This window comes from Melopsittacus undulatus, chromosome 2 (genome assembly GCF_012275295.1).
Source record: "Melopsittacus undulatus isolate bMelUnd1 chromosome 2, bMelUnd1.mat.Z, whole genome shotgun sequence".
NCBI classification, from domain to species: Eukaryota; Metazoa; Chordata; class Aves; order Psittaciformes; family Psittaculidae; genus Melopsittacus; species Melopsittacus undulatus.
In genome coordinates, this window is record NC_047528.1 from 110,955,593 (window position 1) to 110,980,475 (window position 24,883).

General features: G+C 45.1%; 1 protein-coding gene across 1 annotated transcript in view; it reads right to left on the reverse strand.

Moving 5' to 3' along the window:
• The window catches only part of LSAMP (limbic system associated membrane protein), a 298,010-nt gene that overhangs the window by 83,866 nt on the left and 189,261 nt on the right, over positions 1-24,883 (reverse strand). The window contains exon 3 of the mRNA XM_013128443.3: positions 22,336-22,461. Within this exon, the coding sequence (XP_012983897.1) occupies positions 22,336-22,461 (126 nt within the window). The remainder of the gene's footprint in view (positions 1-22,335; positions 22,462-24,883) is intronic.

Below are 24,883 nucleotides of genomic sequence, written 5' to 3' on the forward strand. Positions count from 1 at the left end.
ACCCAAAGGTTCAGCAGCAAATCTGTAGGGATTTTGATACATCAGTCCACTTCACAGTGTCAAAGTGTTCCCTTTTGTAGGTTACTGTGAGACAGGGAGATCCATCAGATCTTTCTGAGTACGAGAGGCTGCACTTTGCTCACCACCATCCCACAAGAAAAGCAAAGAGCTCAGAGAGGGTAAGCAGTTGAGCAGCTCTGACAGATACAGCCAAGAATAGCAGCCCAGTCCCAATTCTGACTTTCCATTACCAAATACCTTTCAGTTGCCCATTTCTTTAAGAAAGTTAGAGCAGGTATCAACTACATTTAGTTACACACAAAGGCAAGAGCCTATTTCAGAAGGTCTGACATAAGAGGTTTCTCCCCCACTTATACAAAGTCTTCCTTTGTCTGTCCCCTTCTTGACAGGCCTCTTGTTTTGTGTCTGATACATTTTCCTGTGCACTGCCTGGTCACTGGCTCTTCAGGGCTCAGCACACGTGCAACTGCATCTGCCTTTCCAATTTCTATCTCATTGCTCCTAACAGATAGCATTCCTTCAAAGTTAGGATACATGAAGACAGAAAGTCAGACCCTCAAAACCCACACACATTGATGTGATGAAACAGCCTAAATTGCAACCAGCTATTTGCAGCCCTTTGAAGTGTCTATTCAGTGTTTGTTCAAACAGCCTGTGTAACCTGCAGAACACAAAGTGTTCTGTTTCCTGCATGGGACACTCCTCAAGGGCAGGATCTCTTCTCCTCACTTTTGCAGTGCTCTCCATTTCCTCCCTTGTTCACATTCTCAAACTCAAACCATTCCCCTGAGCAGGCAAAATGTGGTAGGGTGTTTCGGTCCCCTTTGAGACCATGGAGAGAAAGCTGTCTGCACTTTAACTGAATGCAAATACTTTCCTTGGGTGAAGTGGCTCCTCCCCAGTCCTTCAATTTGACAATGATGGCCTAAGTGCAGCGAAGTTGTTATGCTTCTCTCACCTAAGGCACTCAAAGCATGAGTATTTCAGTGGGGGAAAGGTGTGCCAGTATGAACAAGTCTGGAAGAAAGACAAATCACAGCCTATCCCCAGAACCAGATCTGAGCAGCTTGTGAGCTTGCAGGAGCACTATGATTGTATTGTTCTCATTAGCTTTCATTCCCCTTCTCCTCCATATATCCCACAGGCTGTGCAAGGTTCTCCATGGGAAGGAAACCTTGCTTGGAATGGGGAGAGGCTGTGCCTTTGAGACATCAGGTTTATTGGAGCCTCTTGAGAAGGGATATAGTGCTTGGGTGCTTCAGAGAAGCACACACAGATCATGGAGAAGGACCACAGCGGAGCCACCAGCATCCTTGTGAAGAATGAGCTGTCGTTCCAATGGATGTTATAGACTTGACAAAGAAATTACCATGCCAGGTTCTCTGGACTGTGTTACGCATGAAATCAAACTACATGATCCCTCTGGCCTTAAAATTTAGCTACAGTAAAATCTTATAATATTTCCCTTTTCCCTTAATGTAAGAAATATTTCTTCACGAAGCCCAGCTATATGTATTTTCTTCTTTCAGCTCAAGAGAGGCAGCTTTTTATGCTGAGAAAATTCAGAGGTCACTTCTCTGAGATTTACTGCTTTTTGTTGCTTGGCCTTTGAGCCATGAGAAAAGAAAGTGTCTGTCTTAAAAGCTGCTCCGACTGACTAGAATACAGCTATTCTTGGTGCCTTTGCAAGAATGGCTTTTTTTTCAGGCAGCTGTGTCCATTTACAAACCAGAAACCCCTCCATCTGTGTCTATTGTCTCCCTCTTTTTGAACTCTGTGGTTTGACACAAGTGAGGTTTGCAGCAGCCTAAACAATGCTGCCGGTGAGATCACGTAGATGATCTTTCAGACAGGGGCTGGCATCACAGGCTATTCCTCATACTAGGGATCAGCAGCAGCAGCACAAACGCCTGGGAAACCTATTTTACAGGTTGATGTTAATGATTTATAGCATTACCACAACTGTAGTCTCTTTGGAGCAACCAGCTGGAGTATGCTTTGCTGAAACTTTAAACACAACTTCAGCCAGTTGTAGTAAGTCTCCATTTTCATGCTCCCACATGGGAAGGAGTCAGCTCATTTAGTCAAAGGTCAAGTAAAGGCTGACTCTTGAGAACATGTGCACTACTCTGAGAGGCAAAGATGACTGGATTCAAACCTTTGGTAGGCTGAAAAGGAAACAGCATGCAGATGCCCAGCAGGAAACCTCTCCTAGGCATGTTAGTGACAGGAGCAGGACAGGCAGTGCCTTTCTTCCACCCCTGGGAATCCAAACACACTGGCTGCAAACACAACAGTATCTTGAGTCTCATAATGGAGGCCACCATCTCAAAGGGCTAAGTAAAACAGTAGGATTGAATTCCTCTATTCCCCTAACAGCAAATGGGACAGAACTTTGTTCTCATTTCGGATGTGCAAACACAACCCAGACCAAATATGTGCAATAGTGTCCACACACTCAGTATTTTCCCTGGGAGCCAGATGGTTGGCTAGGGAAAGTTAGGAGCCATGTTACATGCCCTCTATTTATTTTATGTATTTATTTATTCATTTTATATGGAGGACATACTAATTTACCAAAATTCATCTTCTCAGAAGAGGCAAAATACCTTTATCAGTCTCACTGACCCCTTGGCTTTGTGGAATCACAGTCTGATATATTATCTGATAATCATCTTACATACCTGAATGCTACCTTTCATCCATTCCCTGGGGCTAGATGGTTCCAAGTCACAGGGAATGAATACTGACTGGGTGGCATTTACACGCTGTGCATCCTGGCTGGCTACACACGTGAGAGCATGAAGGTCACCCACTGAATTGTTTTGTGCTTTAGTCAATATTGTCCCATGGTCTCCAGCAGCTCCGTTTCCAGAGAGCATTATCTAATTGAAAACCAAATCTCTGCATCAGAATGCCAGCCAGACACCTCACCCACGTCCCTCCTTTTCCTCTGAGCTACAACCACTTACATTTGATACGAACGGCTCTCATCTTTACCAGGAATAAAAAACATAACAAGAGCTTATTTGAACACTCTACATGAGATAGGTGGAAGCTGAAATGGCAAAGATGGGAGGGTTAAATGTGCTTTCTAAGGAGTGGGAAAGAAGCTGTGGAAAAGGTAGGAATAAAAAATAGTTCCATGAATATTGATGCAGATGTTTAACAAATACTTATATATTTTTGTGTTTGTATTCTTCTTGTGGCTGCTTTTCAGAACTTATTCTCATGATTTACCCTGAAATAGTCCCAGTGAGTCAATTGACAAATGCTATGGAATATCTTAAGTCTTATAGCAATAGAACAAGGGGTAATGGGTTTCAGGTTAGATATAAGGAAGAAGTTCTTTACTGTGAGGGTGGTGAGGCACTGGAATGGGTTACCCAGAGAAGTGGTAAATGCTCCATCCCTGGCAGTGTTCAAGACAGAGCCTTGGGTGATATGGTCTTGTGTGAGGCAATCTTGCCCATGGCAAGGGGTTCGAACTGGATGATCTTAAGGTCCTTTCCAAACCAAAGCATTCTATTATTCTATATTCTATGAGTAACCAAAATCCCTATTTGTATGTGTATTTGCAGCTGTAACTCAACCCTAAACCTTTTTTTGTGCTCACCGTAAATGCATACGTGTTCCATGCCATCAAAAAGGCCAAAAGGGCCTTAGAATTACATCAAACCTAAAATTCTCCTGGTCAGTGTCATGGAAACATTCCTTTAAGGGAAAAAAAAAAAGATAAAATGTGGGCACAGAAAGAACCTTGGCTTACTCAGTGTTGCACAGGAGGACAGGGACAGAGCAGGGACACAGAGCCCAGGACGTGAGTGCTAGCATTTCAGCGGAGGACCATTGAGGATCGCTCTCCAAATGGCCATCAATTATCGAGCATGTGAGCAACTAAGATGAGTGATGAACCCTGCCAAAGATCTGCCCACACACCTCTGTCTGGGCAGCCAGGGCTCACCCCTGTGCTTTGGCTGACCTCCTCATGGCACAGCAAAAAGCAGTCCTGGTCCAACAACTGCCACTCAGCTTCATCCCAGCTACAGCCAGGGGACAGGAATGATGGAGAGGAAATGTAAGCATCTTCTCTGATTTCCTCTGTGTGGGGGTAAAAAACAGTGAGCCAGAAAACGCAGATGATCACATAATTGGTTGTCGATGACTGCCAAAGGCAGCAGGAACTGTTTGCACTGAGAGAAAAATCTCTGATGGTGCATGATATCAGCATTGATCTGCTTTACCAACACAAGGAAACATCCTTCCTGCACAGGGTCAGGCACTAAAGACAATAACCCAGCAAGCAGGGAGCGGGGAAGTGGCTGATCTACCCAACCAAAAGATGCCTGTTGCTTTCCTTGCTGGTGCTGTTTTATTGCTATGGAGATAATACCTATCAGAAACCTGCCTGCTCTGTGCTATGGGTGGTGGGGCTGCAGCGCAAGGCCAAAAGCTTTTCCATCCAATCAAATCCTGCTTACTCAAAAAGGAGGAGCACTTCTCAAGAGTTTATGCTCAGATCAGCTGATGGGGAATGGTGAAGCTCTGGAGGAGGGAGCAGATCAGGTGCTGTGCTCCCAAATCCTGTTCTTTGTGCCTCTCTGGTGAGCTTTAATGGCACAGCCCTGTGGCTCATCAATTCACTCTTCTTTAACTCTTTATCTCCCAGTGCTTTGTTCTTTTCTCCCTCTTTCTAACCCCAATACCTTTTCCTCCTCTGCCAATGCATGGGTCTCTTCCCCACCTCCCATTCTGTATCCATTTTGTTAGCTCCACATATGCCATCCCATATGTTTTTTCCTTCCACTTTCTGCATGCACATCTTCCTTCCTCTATGCTCTCTGCCTCTGTCTTTCTTCCTCTCTCTTTGCCACCTGCCAATTGCAAGCCTGCCTGTGCTTTCCAGTTCTTTCCTTCCCTGATGCCATTTCAATTATTGGCTGATTCTCTGCTTGCTTTCCTCACTCTCTCTCTTTTCCCCTCTGCTCTCCCTTAGGGACTCGAGCTTGTCTCTCCCCATTTGTTTCAGGGATGCCGTTGCTGTGGGTTTTTAGAGATTTGCAGGTTTGTTTGTTTTTATCATCACACCCCTCTCTTGCTGTTTAGTTGCTTGTCACTTCGCTTCCCTCTGTCTGCCTACCCCAGCCAAGAGCATCATTATGTCCTTTCTCTGTCTCAGCCCATCATTTCCCACAGAGGCCATTATTATTAACCATGCTGGGAGATGTACGAGCAGCGGTCAGCAGGGCTCTGTTTCAGATTGATGGGAATCAGAAATGGAAGTGGCACAGCAGGCAAGGGGAAGCGCCAAGTGGAAAGGAAGCAATGGCACCTCAGCAATGCAGAGGGAGAGCTGGCAGCTGAGCTGGAGGGGTCTCCAGCACCCGCACCCTGACAGCTGCACCTTAGTGAACATTCCCCATTGGAAAGCTGGCTGCAGCCAGTGATTGTGAAGGATTCTCAGTGATCCAGACGCTGCCTGTTGCACTGTAGATCAAGCCCCATTTTATAGAAACATGTCTCCATCAGTGTTCTGACATCTCCAGGCCAGGCAGAAACTCTTCCTGATTAAAGAGCCTTCAGGAGGATCCCAGTATTGTGGCAAGTACCTCAAGAGCAAGAAGGGGGTGGAATTGCTGCCAGCACTGAGCAGGAGAAAGGAGGGAAGAAGCTATGATGTTGATATAAGGAGAAGAGTCAATTCCCAGTGCAATGTGGTTGTGGGAAGAACGGAGAGCACCTGTGGCATGGTGGGGATATGGCCTGTGACAACCTCCAAAAGCGATGGGAATGTTTTGTGTCTGCAAAGAGGAGGGGCTCGCTCTTAACCTGCTTTGGGAAGTGTAGAAGAGCAAAGTGCGCTAGACATTCAGTCTTGGAGGCTCGGTCTTGAGACCTGATCATCCTTAAGTGCCAAAGCAGTGCTTATTTGATGAGCTGAGCAAGCAAAAGCAGCAAAAGCCTCAGTCTTGGTATCCTCAAGGAATGCTGTATGTGAAACACCAGTATGCTGGGTTCCTGCTTGTGACAGACATCATGTAGGGCAGCCTTATTCTCCCTATGGGCATCTGCTCCAATCTCTCTATCAGCTACCACTCTTTCACTCTCATAGCCCCCTGACTTCCAGCAACACTCCTGTGACAAGCACCACTTTTTTGGGAAAACACTTTGGAGACTGCCATACTATGTGAACAGCATCTTGGGACAGCAAATCTTATCTTCTGGAGCAACACCTCAGCACAAGCTGCACTCTCCTTCAGATACTTTGAGGGGGATGCACGATTTTAATAACCCTGCTCCTTCAGACTTTTGCAAGTCCAGGACTTTACAGTTACCTCTTCAGATGTCTTTCAGAACACTGAAAAACGCATATGGGAAAGGATTGCTTCAAATTGCTCAGCCAGCCCTGTCTCTGCTGCCTTTCCCCACGGGCATCATTTAGTTATTGCCTGCATATAAATTAGGCAGGCTTTGAAGGAAGAGCTATTGACAAGGGTACCTCACTCCACTTTCTTTTCTTGACCTGAGGGATTCTGTAGAGGAAAGAGCCTATGTTACAAGCAGTCAGAAAAAGGCCAGTCAGGTAACAGAGGGATTGCTTTGGTACATGGTTATTTGCCATATCCTTATGTCTAGTAGGTTGATGGGCTGATGTCTAGAAAACAACAGCTAAGTAAGGTCTTTGGGTTTGCAGCTAAATGAGAAGCCTTTGCTAACACTGTAACTTTGACAGGACAACTCTCCTGAACAAAGCTGTCTTCTTGTGAACCTATATCCATCATCTTAAAACATGAGGCACATCATTTGCCACAGCAATGTGAAGATGGATCCAAGTGATTTCTGTTTACAAGCTTATATCTGAATTTCCAAGCTAGGATTTGAGAGAGGAATAACAGGGAATTTGCAACATTCCCTCCTAGATTTACTGACACTGTATAACCACTAGCTTAAAATTAATTGGCAAAGGGAGGGACCAGATACAGGCAAAATGAAGTGACATGACAAAGACCAGCAAAACAAGTAAGACCACAGTCACAAGGCAATGTTTGCCACTACTATATTCATTTTTAGGCTGGAAATATGCAACCTCCCTGTTTAGGCACAATTCCCTGTACAATATTCAGACACTGACATTCTGACCATGACTGCTGTAAACTTTGAGGAAGTCTGGAGGCCTTTCCAAACTATCTGAAATCAATGTTGATCGTGTAACTGAGTTTTCCCCCCTGCCTCTACCCCAGTTCCTATTGCCAAAGTCACCCTTGTCAAAAGCACCTGATTAAAATGCAGTTGGGGCCTATAGACCAAATTATAAGATGAGAAATCACTGGGAAAAGGTTCCACACTTGGAAACAAGCTCAGGTTTTGACTCATTATCTCCTCCAAGCTCTGTAACGAACACTTCCCTGAAAAACTGTTCCCTGAGCACAAATTAAGGACTTTGAGGCATCTAGGCTGATATTTTTTTCCTGCAGGGAAGCATTTAGAGTGACAAAGCTTCATCCTTGAGTGATCTGGGTCCTGATACACACACCTGCATTGACAAGTCCACAGATCACAGCAACCATAACCCTATTATATTTTAGCAGGATTGAGGACAATAATATGGGAAGTCTTAAACAAATTTAGTCCTCATTTTGGATGAATTTTACAAGTTGACATTTTTTAAATGCCTACAAGCTACTGTGGGGGCAAGGAACTTTGTAGTGCTCACAGTGTTTCATGGAAGGGAGCTGTAATACTGAACTGCTTCTGCATCCCCCTAACCAGAACTCCTGAGAACCAGAGAATAATCACCCTTACCGAGAATAATCTTTTCCAGTAGAGCTGAGGATTTAAGCCAACAACTACTTACAAATTACAAGAAGCCATGAAAGAAGTGAGAAAAACATGTAAGGAATGAAATCAATCCTTTTTCACAAGCTGTGCCCTGTCCAACACCTCAAGCGTGGTCTGAAACTTTCCAGGATGCTTCTGGTTTGGTTTGAATTGACACAAGCAGCTTTTCAGACAGATCAGGTTCGGCTGAGCAGCCCAGATACAGAGGTAGGTGCCAAGAGGTGTGTTACAAGTTTGTGAAGAGTGCAGTCTCTTCAGGAGGCAGATACCTGTTTTTCCATTTAAGACATGGCACATTTTAACTACAGCAGCCACAGGTGTACTGGAGGAAAGACAATATTATAAGGCAAATCAGCTGACTAGATGGCTCACACACTCTCACATACATATGCAGATGCCATTACTTGTCTTCTGGGATATGAATAATGCCATAAATGACACACACACACACAGAGGTTATTTTCTTAAAAGTGACTAATGCCCTAAATGACACACTGATACCAAGCAGTGTCCAATCATCTTTTAAAGGCATTTGATTTACAAACAAATCAAGTTCCTGAAACACCCTTGACATCATCTGTGGCATGAGGAGAGCAGAGACAGACGGAGAGATGAGGGAGATGAATGGTCAGTGGAGTTTCAGGTAGGATCTGCTGGTACATTACATATCAGATACAGGAGAAAGTGAACGTAAATACCAGAATATCCCTCGTGACCACTTAATTTCAACAACAGAAACAAGGATCTGGGCTCAGTTACTCAGCTAGTGCTCACCTAGAGAAGTGCAGCAACCCAAGGAGAGCAGAGGGCCCCAGGGGCAGCACATAACTCAGCACCACAATTACTCTTTCTAAGGAGGTTATAAACTCTTCTAGGGTTGGGGCGGCACCAAATGGGAGAGAACTAAAAGGAAAGTAAAATGAATAAATAAATAATCTGTTTCTGCTGAAGGTCTGTGCAAAACAGGAAGGTGAGGAAGCCTGTGTTGGCTGAGCTGTGCCAAGGAACCCCCATGCAGGTATTCTGCTCTGTGCCTGGTCATATTCCAGCCTTTTAATGGGAGAGCAACATATGAGGGATGCTCCAAAGTAACAGTGAGAGGTATTGGCCCAGCTGGGAGAGCAGGAAGGGTGCAAAGCACTGGTCTCATCCTCAGAGTTGCCCAACAACAGCAAGGAGAGCTGTGATCAAGGCAAAGGGTTAGGGTTCTCACAGGCAGAACTTCACAATGCTTTCCCCCAACACCCTTACAAGCTCAAATACGTGTAACTGCTCTGCAACTCTCCATTCAAGCCCCTTTCCCACCTGTAGAGTTTCATGGGTACTTGGTGCCCCTGCCCTCTTGTACACAGTGACCAGAAGCCAGTGGCGGAAGATCTGACACTTCGTTTCTGCAACAGATATTTGTTAAACTGCCTCCTAGAAAGCTCCTCTCCATAGGACATAAATCCTTCCCTCCCAGATAAGGCAGGGGTACCTGATGTGCCAGGGGGAGCAAGCAAAGTCATGCACTGGACCTCACCTTAACAAACAAAAGAGAGTGACAGGCAGAGCTGAATTTTCTTGGCACTAGTAGCATCTCAAGGCTTTCCACAACAGTTTCCTGCTGAAAACACCACAATACTGTGTTCTGAACCCCTCAGTCTGCTAAATATGCCAATGTCTTACTGCTGTAACACTGATTTGCCAGAGCTGCCCTGAGTAACCTCCTTTGTCCCCCTCACTGACATATGCTGCTTTGCTGTGGCTTTAGTAGAGCTGGCTGTGCTCTCCCTTGTGACAGGACACATGCTCACACCTCATTGCTCCACACAACTGTATGGGTTAGATGTATCCCATGGCGCATTACCAAGGCATGATGACTTCCTCTGAGTTAAAGATCATGTGAGGGACAGCAGGCAGTCAAAACCTCCCCAACAAGGGAGAAACACAATCTTATGCACAGAAGATGACTTGGGATGTTCAGTCTCCAGCTCTTATATCAACTAAGGGTCTGGAGAAACACACTTCCAAACACATTCATGTCAGGAGAAAACCAGACAAGGGGCACCCCTTGGCTGCTTTTAAACCATTTCTGCATTGATTCCTCCTTGAGATACAAAGCGGTGAGTGAGATGAAATCTCCTCTTACTCAAGCCTTATTTTTCATAATTATGCATCTTTAGTGTTTCATAACGACCAATTTAATCATTTTTGCCGTTTAGAGGGCTACAACAGCCAATCATGGTAATGGGCTTGGTATTTGGTAGGAACCATTTAACGCCCAAGAGCCCTTGTTCTGAGCCACTTGATGCCACTTAAGTTTGACAGACAGACTCTCATTAGCGCAAGTTGCAAAACCTCTCAGATGAAGCTCATTTCTTTTAAACAAACTCTGCTCAGCGATCCCCAAAGTCTCTGAGCAAGGAAATTTTTAGCTCACTTCAGATCCATGCAGGTCTATGGAAATTAATCCGCATATTCCACTGTGCTGGGGGCTTTCTATGAAATCCTCCTCCTTTCCTCCTTGCGCTTGTTCTCTCATACTGTGCACGTAGGCTCTGTTCCCCTGTGGTTAGCTGGTGCCTGTCTCCTGGAGGGCCACCTGGGGTTATGTGACCTTCTCTTTTCACACAAAACCCTCCTGATGAGCTGCTGCTCCACACTGACCTGTCTCCTGCCCCTAAGGGACAGCTCTCACAACACTGTTGTTTCTTGTTGGTGACAACCAAATACACATTTGGAAACCCTTAAAAATATTTATAGATCTCTGGCTGCTGCTAAAATTGTTGCCTTTGCTGTTCCTCCTACCTTATCCATTCTTTGGATAGAGATCCACAATGCAGAACAGAGCTAAGGGCATCTAAACTGCTGTAGAAGCTTTCAAACACACATGCAAGTCTGCACCCCAACTCATATGATGCCAAACAGATTTGGTGACACTTGCAGTCTAACACTGCTGAATATTCACTTCAAATGCAACCAAACCAGGCCTCTCTACATGGCTGCAAGGATGAGCAGTGGGATAGCAAGGGGTGCTGCAGGTTGTGTTTGCCAGACACAGGGACGGAGGCTTGTGAGAAATATAAGACTACAGCAATAAGGGAATGCAGGGAAGGACAGAGGTTTTTACTCAAGGACTTACATAGCAGAAGGGATGGCTTACCCTCAAAAGACTTCATGTTCAATGGGCAGGCTAACGACTCAGCGTTTCTATCAAGGAAGGACATCAGATCTACGACGTGTAGTTTAAACCCACTGAATCTGTTCACTTCTGCAGTGTTCCCCAAGAACAGATTTGCCCTTTATATTTTCTCTCTTATTATATCACAACCACTGTATATGTAATGAGACTGAAAGTTGCAAATGTAGGAGTGCTAAAAGGAAAATACATTGCTGTGTTAACAATTACCTCCTCAGCTGACAGAAGAAAGATGTGTTTTGTGGTACAGTCTGATGGGACAGTGTAACATCTCACTGTGTGAGTAGACTGAATGCTTCAGTAAGGCAACCAGGTAAAACACACATTCTGTTGAGCTAAAGAGTCAAAACTAATCCTTAGAAAAGAAAGCTCCATATTCAACACTGCTTGCAGCTGATGCCAACATTTTCCATGCCTAGTGCTTTCTGGCACCTGAAATGGGGACCTGAGAAGATGGATGGTGGGTTGCCCTGTATCTAAATAGTCTAGATGGACCCTGTGTCTAAACCACTCTGTTTGGTTCAAGTACAACTAATGCAGTATTCTCAGTGTCATAATTAAAACGGACTCTGCGTTTCACCACGGACAAACCCACAATGTTACAAGACACAGTGTGCACCTGAAGAGAGCATTAACCAGTGTTATGCTATATTACTTGAGAAATAGCCTGATGCCCCTTAATTAGAGGTTTCCTGCTAAGGTACACTCAGCAGGAGAAGAGTTAAGGTTGTATTCGTAACCTTAAATCTCACCTTACCTGGCTTGCAAGTGCTTAACTGTGCAACTTTAATGTGTTCTTATCAGAACACTTTTATTGAGCCATTATTAACATCAGTTAGATACAATCTACCATTCCCCAGATCCCCTTGCTCCCCGGCTGCTACCTGAGCCACACATAACACAGGATTCAAAGGAAGCATTTAACTCTGCTATCATTCTCCAGACACCCAGCACCACTAATTCCCTTGCAGCTTCCTAAGACAGGACTAGACTTGTGGCTGCTATCCTGTGTGCCCTCGGCCAGCCTGCACTTTGAAGGAAATCCTCTACTGATAATTAATAAGTTCCCCTGACTCTGGCTGCTCATTAAACTATTATTTTACTCTTCTAATTACTTTTGTCTGTTTGAGTTAACAGTCTCCTTCCCTCATCTTCCCCTGGTCTCACACACGAGATGCTGTGTGGCAAAAGTGACTTCTCTCTGTCCCCTAACCCCTTGCAGCCTCTGCTGTGTGCATGGACTCCCAGACCCACCCTGGCATTTCCTGAGGCGCAAGCCAGCCTTTCACAAGGAGCGACTTACCTCTCCATGTGCCTGTATTTCACCCTAAGTCATGGTACATGCAGCTCCAAGTCCTCTGAGCTGAGGCTTGCTGAAGGAACATCAAGGGAGGCATTCATTATTGCATAGTTTGTTTTCCATAGCAACCGTTACTCATAGTGAAGCCTTACTTCCTGGGAGGTGGCTGGACATCATCTGATGATGGGTAACAGAGAATAAATCTCTGTTTTCCTTTGCTTCTGCATACTGCCTTTAGTTTGGGCTTTTTTTTAACTGCATCTATCTTGATGCACAAGGGGTTTTCCATCTTATTTCCTCCTCCTCCAGAGGAAGGGAGTGATAGAGCAGCTAGGTAGGTACCTGTGGTCCAGCCCACCAAGTCAGCTCAAACCAGCACATACCCAGAGACTAACAGTCAGCACAAATTAACTTTAAGTCCCATGGGCAGAAGGGGAGATAGAAGCAGGAACCAATTATTTATTTGCTCTGAAGATGCTCAAGTACAGCAGAGATAAAAGAAGTGGATACAAGTGAACATGCCAGAGAGAGATTGGAGTTGCAAAGTTTGGAGCATGATCTGAGATTTTCCAGTTCAGGGAATTTATGAAATCATGCCTTTTATCATGATTGTCACTAAAATGACTTACTCTCTGTCCCCTTCATGCATCTGTACTTTAGGCTGTACAGAGAGGCTTTGGACAGCTATACAGAGCTATGCCCACCAGTAAAAGGATGACAGGGTTGTATGACTCCAGATTATGTCTTCTCCTCTGCTTTTATTTTGCATACTTACTGCTATGTTTCACAATTCTACCATTAAGGAAATGCAGGCCTTTAAGGTTGGTGAATAAGCCTGGTAAACATCAAAAAGCTTACCCGTGCAGCAGCAAAATGCAAGCACAGACACCTGCATGGTGAACATATAAATGAACACATAGTAAAATGCTCACAAATAATGCATACCGCAGTGCGCACCTGCATACTCATATGGCTTTTACAGATCTACAAGCTGCATAGTAGGTAAGGATAGTGGTAATGACATATGCTGACTATTATGGTACATGTACTAAGATGACCCTGCCAGCAGTTCTCAGCTAGGCACATGCAGTGACTGCAGGCATCCTTTATGAGGAGCCTTAGCACCCCCTGAGTGACTGCATTGCTCATTGCTCTGCCTGATCCAGAATGGAACATAAGCCAAGACAAGTCTTAGGCTCTATGAGCTGCTCGGTAAGGTGTGCCATGGATACGGTCCTGTCCTCACTCCATGACCCTTCCAATCTGCTACAGCCCTCCATGAACACAACTGAAATCTCTTATGATAAATGTCTTTCCCAGGCCACCATCACCTGCATTACACTTTCCTCGCTTACAGCTTGTGCTGATGCTTTGGCACAATATGCTTATGCTTCAAATGGTTCAAGTCACCCCAAACTGTGTGTGAAATTCAAAGGCTGCATCGGACAGCAGCTTTTGCTTCCCTGGATGGGCCTGCACTCAGCATCCCCTCTCAGCCTCCCTGCTGCTGCCTGCATTGCTCCCATGCTGCAGTAACACTGCGGGGGGCACTCACTGGGAGTTTATGAGAGGATGATTTGTTCAGCCAGTGCATGAAAAACTACATGAGAAGAGTCACATTTTCCATATTTTTCTGCTATTCAGAAGGAAAAAGTAACTGAAGAAGAAGTAAAACCAACACTTCTGTACCTGCACCCCCTAAACCCCTCCATAAATCCCTGAATCATATTTTCAGTCTCTCATGGTTTTCTTCAGACAGGAAAGGGAAGGACGCTCTAAAGACACATTTCTTGAAAGACTCTAGAAAGGAGGCTGAGGAAGGAAAGAGAGCATAATTGTTCACAACACCAGGGCCTGCTGCAGCCTTTCGTTACCAAAATAGCTCACTGCCTTCAGCTGGGAGCCTCCCACTTCCACTACGAGTGTATTCAAAATGGGAATGAAGTTCCATGCTGCAGGAGGCTGAGTGATAACTGACCTTGCTATGGTCGTCATGGCAAGCAGGCTTGGGATGTCTTGCCCCCAAAGCTGGCTTTTGCTTTGCCCTAGGTTTATCTCTGTACAGGAGGTTCTTGCAAACAAACCTGCTTGTCCCTGCACACCTCTGTCCTCTCTGTCTCCCCCTCACTATTTTCCAGCTACCACTAGAGCTGGGATACGTAAGCCAAGTGGTTTCATTTGGGGCTTAATGGGGGTGTGGAGGCAGAGGCAAGAGGCAGGTGATTATGAAGGAGAATCTAGAAAGGGCGAAGGCTTTGGGTCTGTATGGGAAGCTCCCTCCAGACATCTCTGTGCGGGCAGGACCCCATGTTCACTTGGATCCCTAGACGAGGTGGAGACAGTAGTTCTAACTCCAATGCAGAATGTGTCAGTCACTGAAGCCATTGAGACCAGTTGAAGCCTTGTGACAGCATAATAACAAAAACGGTGAAGTCACTCTCTTTAAATGAAAGAAAAAATGCAGGGAGCAGCTATAAGCTACTACCTTAACTTTCCCCTTTTATTAGTGTGTCTCCCTCCTACTGTGAAGAGAGAGTGAGAAATATGCTTGCCTAAAGTGAAAGTACTTATAGATTACAGCTACAAGGGGGGAAAAAAATGCAGGCTCTCCATTTTCTTCCTAAGGATGTTTGGATTGAAAGTATTAAATTTAAAATGCTGCGATTTTTTTCCTCTCTTTAATTCACACTCAACCTCTCTGCATCTTTACAAGCACGTTTAAATCCTCAGACGCGAACTACAGCTGTAAACACGGAGCTGCCAGGGGGGAATATGACCTCCAGATGGCAGAGGAAATAAGACCCAATCCTAAAACATCGAGCAGTCTGCCCATGTGAACCCAGAGAAGCTCTGCCATCAAAAGAATACCTCCAAACACAACAGACCCAAAGCAGACTCCTGAGTTTGGATCACTAGAGGGAGACACGATAACACACACAACTGTCGGTGTCCTGAACTCACTAACATTCTCTTCAGGTGATTTCTTTTGCTGCAGTTCACTTATAGGTAGGATACAAGAGTGCTCAATGGAAGGTTTGATGCACAAGGGAAGTGGGGAAAGACAGACAGACAGACAGAATCCACCACACTGAGCAGAGTAGGCAGCACACCTGTCCTCTCTTTGTCTTAGTCACGGCAGAAAAGCCCCTTGATTTCAATGGTTTTGTGCTGGTGGGAATGATGGAGAATTCGGTGAGGTTCATTAACCTGCTACTGAGATCCTATTATGGTAGCGTATGGCAATTCCTTTCCCTGTCACCATTAATTATGGAAGATTTACAACTGTCATCTTCTGGGGTGCTCAGTTTCACTGAACACCCTCCTGGCAACTCTGACTCCAACATGCTCTGAAGGACATCATTTCTATGTGGCAGGAAGGCCACCAACTTGGTGCTCAACTATCACATCTTGCACAGAGATTCTTGACAGAGATAGAGCAGCCGAGCACTGACCATCAGACTCCAGATGCTCCTCTCCAATCACTGCTGATTGCACAAATTCCACCTCACAGCAACCTGTTCCACAGAAATGCCAGAATACTTGAGGCCTTGCTCTCCCTCTTTGCCATAGGACAGGAGAGAGAAATCAAAGCTGTTAAGAACATGAATGCTTCATACATCAACAGTGTATGTACCGAAACAGCACCACAGACCACAGCAACTGAATGGAGCACTGTTACAATAGGAGGGATCTCTGGGCATTGTATATGTCTCTGAGCACAGAAGGAAGAAATCAAAGCCCTCCAGTGTGTTGGGGAGAGAGCATGTCCAGGACTTGGGTTTATTACAGGACAGGAATGGGGCAGGAAGGCTTCTGCTGTGGGGCAGGCACTAGGAAGAGGGGACTTCTAAACAAGTAAAAAATGTGGAGCCGGCAGAAGTGGGAGCAAATAGAGGTTGAAACAACTTTGGATGCCTTCTGGAGAAGCCCTGAGAAAGCTGAGACTTTGGCTTGTTTCCCAGGCTCTTTGCGAGCCAGCAACCTTCATTTTCCCCTGTAATTTTGGGTAAAAGGAAGACCAGACAAAAAGAGACATCTCAGAAAGAGTCCTAAAACAAACTGGGAGTGCATAAGAGGCAAAATGAGATGTTTGTGTGGAAGATGAGACCACATTTTTTTTGCCAGAGTATTTTGAGGATGCAAGGAAAAACAAAAATAAAAAAATCAAAGCCAAACCTAACAACAAAACAGGAGGAGAAAAAGAGACTTGGTTAAAAACTCGTCAGTTGCCTCCTAACATCCCAAACCGCAAGGTCATACAAGTATCTCCTAAATCTTTGATTTCCTGATCAGGCAAAGGCAGTTAGAGGGGGAGAAGGCTGTGACATAAGAAGAGCTGGCACAGTAACATCACAAGAAAACCCCACCAAACCCAAATAAGAAACCCCAAACACTCCAACATCCCAAAGCAACACTCCACAATTGTTTTACTGAGGTTTTAAGTGTGCAGCAGAGAGGTGGACTAAATCCAAATGGTTTAGATAACCAGAAAATCCACTTCCAACTCACAGAATCATAGAATAGTTAAGAGTTGGAGAGGACCTTAAGATCATTCAGTTCCAACCCCTGCCATGGGCAGGGATGGCTCACACTAGACCATGTCACCAAAGGCTCTGTTGGGCACCCTGTGACAGTGCCTCACCACCCTCACAGCAAAGAACTTCTTCCTTATGTCTAACCTGAACTTCCCCTGTTTCAGTTTGAACCCATCACACCTTGAGCTATTCCTACAGTCCCTGATGATGAGTCCCTCTCCAGCATCCTTGTATCCCCCATGACTACTTGGTGCCTACAGGGTTGACTTGTGGTGACTCTGGTTGAGGGTTTTCTGTTTGTTACTGTCTTCAGGTATAAACTGGATTCTCCTGCACAACACAGAGTGCAGTAGCAAGGCTTTGGACTTAGCAATGAGAAGCAAACAAACAGCACATAATGACTAAAGTTGTCCATGTCAACAATACGGCCTTCTTAAATCACATGCCTTCAGACAGCTCTCTGCTTCACTCATACTCAGCCCTACAAAAAGACTGGCATGCACTGAAGGAAGACACATGAGTAAGCGGGGGTGTGAGATAATCTGTCTCTTTCAGTTTAGGTCTCATCCCCAACTCAAGTAACTGAGCCCCAAAGCATGAAGTTTAACATCGTTTTCAGTATTTTTGTTATGAATAACAAGAATATCCAGATTTGTCACATTATCCCCAGGAACACCCAAACTGTTAAGAGTCTTGCCAAGTTCTCGTCTTTAAATAACTTTCCATGGCAGTGAGTTCTACAGCTGTTGATAAACATATTATATGTATACCATCTCAATTACACAGAGCATGCAGGCACTCTTCTGTATTCTCTATCCTTTCTAAACTTCCCAGGCTATAGTACATTCTCTAAGACTCAATAAGAATTTCTAACACCCTCTAGGGAGAATCAGAATGGCGTATTTGACAAGCCTTCCCATCTCCTTTCATTTTATGCTGTGACATGAAACTTGGGTGTTGCAATCAATACTTATCTGCTTTGCTCTAGAATGGTGTTTATGCTGTGATTACCACTGTAATAACTAAGCTCCCTTTCTGAGCCAAAGTGGGTATCTTCAGACTGTCAGATGGAATTTGGGAGAATCCAAGACTGTTCTCTATTGAATGGCCTTGCTGGGCTGAGGCTGGGTAAGCTGAATCAGGAATGAGATATTTGGTGATTTCATGCATTTTTCACACTCCATAGATGCTTTAGGAAACTAAATTGTTTGCTCCCCAGCCAGTTATGCACAACCAGTAAAGCCTCAATTGTTCAACCTTGAGCTGAGCCCCATAGGGATGAACATAGCTTTTTCTCCCTGCCATCACCTCTCTGATTGACACCACACAGGTACCAATCTCATGACACTTGGCAGAGTACCCATGAGCAAGGCCCTCAGGAAGGTGTCCACCATTGATGTCTCTTGGGAAGGGAGGAGAAATATGAATGGGACTGCTCCTGTTAGCTTAAGCACAAGCTCCTCAGGACAGGAACTGCCTTTTTCTTCTGTGTTTGTCTGCCTATCCAGGACAAAAGGATTGGCAGCAAGATGCCTGGTAATGCAAAGACCTTGCAATAACTGTTCACATTCATATTGCTGCTAACCCAATTCACAAGAAGCTACTCTTTAGGGCTTCTGATGAGAGGGTGTTTGTTGATAAGAATGTGAGCATATATGCATCTATTTTTCCCAGGAAGCTCTTTTTCAGTCAACCAGGCATCTAGCATAGCTCTGAGTAAGATGGGGAAATGGAGAATGATAAATGATAAAGACTCTGGACTGTGATCTCATCAGCTTATGCGTACAGAGAAGTCACATTAGCCTGACTAAACTTAGTCAAGAAAGATGTGAAATAAAACTAAGATGAGCTCAAAAGTAGGCATTGCCTACCATCTCCAAATCATCCTGCTGGATTCTTGGCTGTGTTAGTTGTTACCTTGGTGCATGGTACAGGTAAAACAGAGCACCTCTTAACATAACAAACCAGAGATGGGTAGACTGCCTCTGGTAGCCCACACAGAATGTGTTAACATTCGTAATACATGGCCCTGTACTGAGACCTTGTCCAGGCTGTGGCACAACTACTGTAAATTTGCTTTCAGTGATGGAAAAATAATCTATACCTTTGTGGACACGGGTCATTTAGGTTATGAGTTAATATCAAGCAGAGATAAAAACAGAGTAACATCTACTCTTTGTACAAAGTCACAGAGGGGACAATCTGTGTCTGTCCCTTTCAAGAGATGAGAGACTATAGCATATCCCCATCTGAAGTATTTGTAATGCTGACAACTGCTAACTGATGTAGTCTATATAGAAAGTCATCAATACTTGGTCCCGCTCAAACTGAACAAACCAGTTTCCTAACAAATCCAGTTCAAGGGTTGCTGTGGTCACTGCTGGCTTGAAGAGAAGAGCTAATGAAACTGAGCACCCAGGCAATGCCTATTGGACTATCCACAACTAGTTAGACCAGGTTACCGAAGTCCTACAGCATACTGGATAAGAAAGAAAAAGGTCTGGTTGACTCCCTCCACCTGCTCAAAACCCAGTCAGTCAGCCACCTGAAGAGGCCTGGAAGTGGAAAGCAAGGACTTATCTCACAGGATAAGAAGAGGGTTTTTATCTATGGGTTGCTTCAGGACTTGGGGACTTAGTCTTGGTGTAAGAAAAATGCCTACTTCAACTGTTCACCGAAGGACCAACAAAGGAAGTGATACAGCATGACACAAGTCAAAGGTTTTAACTTCCTAGATAGGCAGATGAGCTAGCTATGATCACTCCTGAGACCCAGAAGCATTTAAATGAACTATCACAAGCATCCCTGCCTGCTTTGCATAAGCAGCAATGCTGCTTTCCCTTTACATTTGTGTTTTCTCAGGCAATAAGAAAGAAATCGTTTCTGTGGTCCTAACTCAGGTAATTAGCTGAACACTATTGATGAAGTCAGTGAGTGAAAGAAGCAGCAGACAATTCACTAATGAACTCCTTGAAGAGAGTGCACAAGGAAAAAGTGATTTGGCCTTCTCGCCCCCCCAGTGCTGGTTTAATTTCACAACCTGTCCATTCAAAACCTCCTACACAAGCTCAGTAATGCTCATCCTCCTCATTCAATGGTCATGAATTTAACTGTGAAAAAATCCAAGGAGAGAGATATATTTTGGGAAGCTTTACTATGATCTAAAATAACTCTTTGATACATAGCATGATGTCTTCAAAACTAGCATAAATGGAGCCAAAATGTCTTACAGTTCTGGGGAAGGGATTCCAAGATAAGATGTGCTTCTAACCGCAGCAGCTATAAAATAAGTTTGGAATCTGTATTGTCAACCTCAAGGAAAACATTCCAAAGTAGCCTTTCTGTCCCCATTCTGGGACAAGTGCCTTATTGGGCTACCTGCTGCTCAAAAGACTTGATGTGTGCCTGAAAGCAGTTTCTCTGTACCGGTAAAATATAGCAGATGGGTTGAGATGGGAAGAAAGAGAACAACAAGCAGTGAGACCTGGAGGTGACAGACTGGGATGCCTGCCCTTCATCCCTGGCTCTAGCTGATTGTGAAAGGAGTGCTTGGCAGGCTTCAGTCCAGCAGGAGCTCTGAGAATGGATTGGAAGGGGGTCAGTGAGATGGTGCTGTGGGGTGCTAAGAAGGCAACACCTCTGAGACACTCAGCACAGGAGGAAAGATATGAAGGGGCATGATGCAGAGGTGAAAACCAGACCCAGGAGAACTGACCCTGGAATCAAAGCAGCGATGGGATTCCTCAGTCCTGCTTCTCACTAAACAGGGATAGAGCAAACCATCGTTCTGGCTGAGGAGCTGTTTTGAGAGGGAGAAAAAAGTCTGTGTCTGATACAATGGAGTAGGTGGTACAGCTGCAAACACCCCACAATGTACAAACATGCAGCCAAAGTGATGAGTCAGGACAGAATCTTGTTATTTCTGCTCTGAACAACACATCCCATGTGTTCCAGGCCTTAGTTTTCATTGGGATTTAAGCAGGTATCCTTGTCATGCCCTTAACTTGGTCAATGTTAGGCTGTGCCCATGGAATAGCTAGGGAGTATCTCTTACTTGAGTACAGAAAAGTGTTAGATGGAGGACTGAAAGACTGACACAGAAGTAAGATTGAAGATCTTATATGAAATAAATTTCATGAGCATAAATGCAAGAGCTAGAAAATTCTATATACGTAATTAAAGGTAAAAAAAGTATGTTCTATTTCCCTACATAAGCAAATGGAACAGTCATGCTTAATACTGAAAACAGCAGAAGAAGAGTATCAGGTAGTGACGCTGATACCACAAAGGAGTAGCGCTCCCTCATCAGCTCTGCTCCTCCCACCTCTTCTTGGCAGTCTTTCCCCATCTTCCTTCTTTTGGTATTGCTAGCAATGGGCTGGAAATATAAACCGTGTATCATACAAACACGTATCTGGCTTACTGGCTATACCGAAGGGATGAAACAGGAAATCTGAGTAATACAATCTGAACCATAGGCCCCAAATGCACCCTGTGCATGCAGCACCTGGAATGAGCTCTTCTGCAATGTGGCATTTTCTCTTTCTCTCTCCAACCTGCTTTCTGCAATGCTATCCCCTTTTATGTCTGCTGAACAGTAGCAGATAGTTTGACTGTCTATAGCACATGCAGGAGGCTTGCACTATGATTGCCTTGAACAGTCTTTAACCCTTTACATATATGGGAATATCACAGAATACTATTCATATGGAGCTAATCAATGCTTTCCCCACACAATTTACATGAAAGAGTATCTGACAGCAAAAGAAATCAGATCAAGAGATCGTCTCTTCTCAAAGGACATGACACAGAGGAAGGGAAACATAGCTCTTGTTCCCATCCTAGTGATAGATCTTTAGGGGGCGAAGGTTTCCTTGCAACCCAAGGTGCTAACCACCCCATGGAGCCTGACTACTGAAAGGACATTCTCCTTCCAAGCTTGCCACACCCCTGAGCATGGAAAGCACAGTTAGATAGCAGAACAAAGCTGGTGAGTTCTTCTTTATTCTATCTCCACCCTGCTCCTCACTCCTCTTGCAGATCAAATGCCTTCTTAACTCACCTCACAAGACACACAAAGACTGTCAGCCAAAATGGACAGTACTACAGAATAATCTGTGCCACTGTTTGCCTCTCTCTGGAAACCTTTCCCTTCTCTCTGGCACCAGCAGTGTTTTGTCTAAACCACTGCGTGCCGCATTACCAGCAGTAGAGATTGGGACAACTAGATGAAGACCAAAGCTAAATAGAATTACAGGTCCAATTCTGTAGAGTACCTACTGAAGTAATTTAATTTGTTCCCTCAGGCAACCTAGTTATTGTGCCTGGGAAACCACACTGCAAAACAAGCCTGCAGTGCATTTAAGATCCTTACTACTTTTCTTACAGCTGCCTGTATTGCTATTGATGTTGGAAGAGAAGGAAACTACAACACAGTTGAGTCCGGTTGGGTCTCTTACCTGTTGGGGTGAGGTGCCTCCAGGTGATGACAGGCTCAGGACGCCCATTTGCCATGCAAACCAGGGTTACATTGCTGCCCTCATTCACGGTGATGTCCGAGGAGATATTGGAGATCTTTGGTGGAACTGTGAAGACAAAAGGAAGTTGGACCTTGTTAGTCAGGCTTCTGGATGACAGCCTGTCCGACTCATTAACCTACCTACCTATTAAACAGGGGCAGCCACAGATTCCCCTCACAGGCTGCACTCCTCATTACTACCTGGGTTTCTGAACTTAAATCAGAATAATATGTACCACTGCTTCAAGGATCTGCAGGTAGAAATGGCCTTTGCTGCAACTGCAGTGATTTCTGTTTGGGCAGGTTTGGAGGCCTTCATCAAATAACCTTTAAGAACTACCCCAAGGCTGCATAGGAGGAATTAGCAGGCTCCAAGCACTCTCCCAGCTAATTTTACACACCAAACAGCCCCAGACACAGTTCCACATCCTCGTGCAGCATGCTGGACACCAACTCAGAAGCTGTATTAGTTATTGGTCCCTTGCATTGGCTGACAGAACTCATGCTGGTAGACACGATGCTGCTCTGCTGCTCACGCAACCGAACACTCACTGGGCATTAAACGGGGGAGCTTTTAAGCTCACTTCACTACTGTGACAAGGTGAGAACTAGGAACACACACCATGGGTAATGGGAATTTGCTGAGGGAAGGCACAACGGTGACAGTAGGAAGGTTTCTGCAGCATCTTTCAGCCAAAAGAGATCCCCTGCAGCAGGCACTTCACGCAGTGCAAATGCACGATGGAGCCTTTAAAGATTCACAGGATCAGCCATGGCTTGGGCATTCAGGATCCTTAAAGACTTTCCAAGTGAGTTTGTGTCAAGGGACCAAAACAACACAATGGGGCCTGAACAAGTACGTCCAGGTGTGGAGCATGGTGGTCTATCAGCCTCCAAGCAGAGCAGGCTGTTGCAATCTGCCCTCTCTCACATCCATGCCTTGCTTCCACACTTCACACCCTGGATGTGGTGAGGGAGTTTGATAGAAGGGAATCTTCTAATTTATTATTTTTTTATAATATATTTTCAGCTTCCGAATTTGAGTGTAGTGAGGAATGAAACAACATCATTTTCTGCTTTGCTTACCACAGAGTAAACAGACAGCAGCCTCCCCTTCCCCCTCCTTGGCAAGAGAGGCTGATGGTCCTTTTGAGGCAAAGCTGCCTAAGAGCTAGGTGGGGAAAATGACATAAAGCCTAAAGACAGCAACTCATCAGTTCCAGCTGTGTTGCTGGATTCATAGGGATATTCTTTACAACCCACGGATCTTTAGCCCCCAGACTCATGGACAATGTTTTAGCTTCTATGACCATGGAGCCCACCTAGAGGAACCCAACTCTGGTCAGTGAGCTAGCATAAGGAAGTCATCCCTGTTGGCTGGTGTCTGCTGCCAGCCATTTGATTAAGCAGAGGTAGTGGATAAAGACTGCTTTAGGCTGACAGAAGAAGCCTCACGATCACAGTCCCTGTGAGAGCCTTCAACCACCCTGATACTTGCTGGGAGGATGAAAGTGCTGGGCTCAAGCAGTCCACGATATCTGGGGGTTCAGCATGAATTTGCAGTGTGCCCTTGCAGCAAAGATCGAGCATCCTCGGTTGTATTAGCAAGAGTGTTGCCCCATAAGTGGGGGGAAGTGATTATATTCACCCTGCTTTCGTGAGACCACACATGCAGGCAGCTCTAGGACCTCCAGCTTAAGAAAGATGTGGACCTGTTGGAGTGAGTCCAGAGAAGAGCCACACAGATGATCAGAGGGCTGGAGCAGCTCTGCTATAAAGACAGGCTGAGAGAGTTGTTCAGCCTGGAGAAGAGAAGGCTTAGAGGAGACCTTCTGGAGAGAAGGAGACCGGGGAGACTGGAAGGGCAACCTGCCATTACCTAAAGAGGGCTACAAAAATGCTGGGGGGAACTTTCTACAAGGGCATGTGGTGACTTTACACTAAAAGAGGGTAGATTTAGATCAGAAATTCTCACCTCAGAAAGCGGTTTGCTACTCAAGAATTAGAACTGATGGCTGATGAGCTCATGGTGAAGCAACCAAAGCAAGGCTGGGGAATGACTGACTGCAGCTGGAGAGTATGTTCCTGTTCCCCAGAGAGAAGGATCTTCAGAGCAGGGACACTTCCCTGGCAGCACAATGGTGGGTAAAGCAAAATACAGCAGAAAATCAACCCTCTCCTCTCAAAGCAAAATCCCCTGACAAATGCAAGCCCTGCTACATTGCACATTGGTGATTCACTGCAAGCCACCGGCACTGTGTCTGTGCACGTAGGAAGAGGTAGGAGGCATCAGAACAAAACTAAATAAGCATTCTTGGAGAACGCTGATATTGTCAAAGAATTTGATCCCACCATATCGAGGGGTACATGAGAGTTTTACTAACTACAGATCCAGTTTGCGCCTCCTCCCCCTTTAGCACGCACCCGTTCTGCACAGCAAATACCTGGCAGTGCAAAACAAGTGGTCTTGGAAAGTAAGCAAACACCTT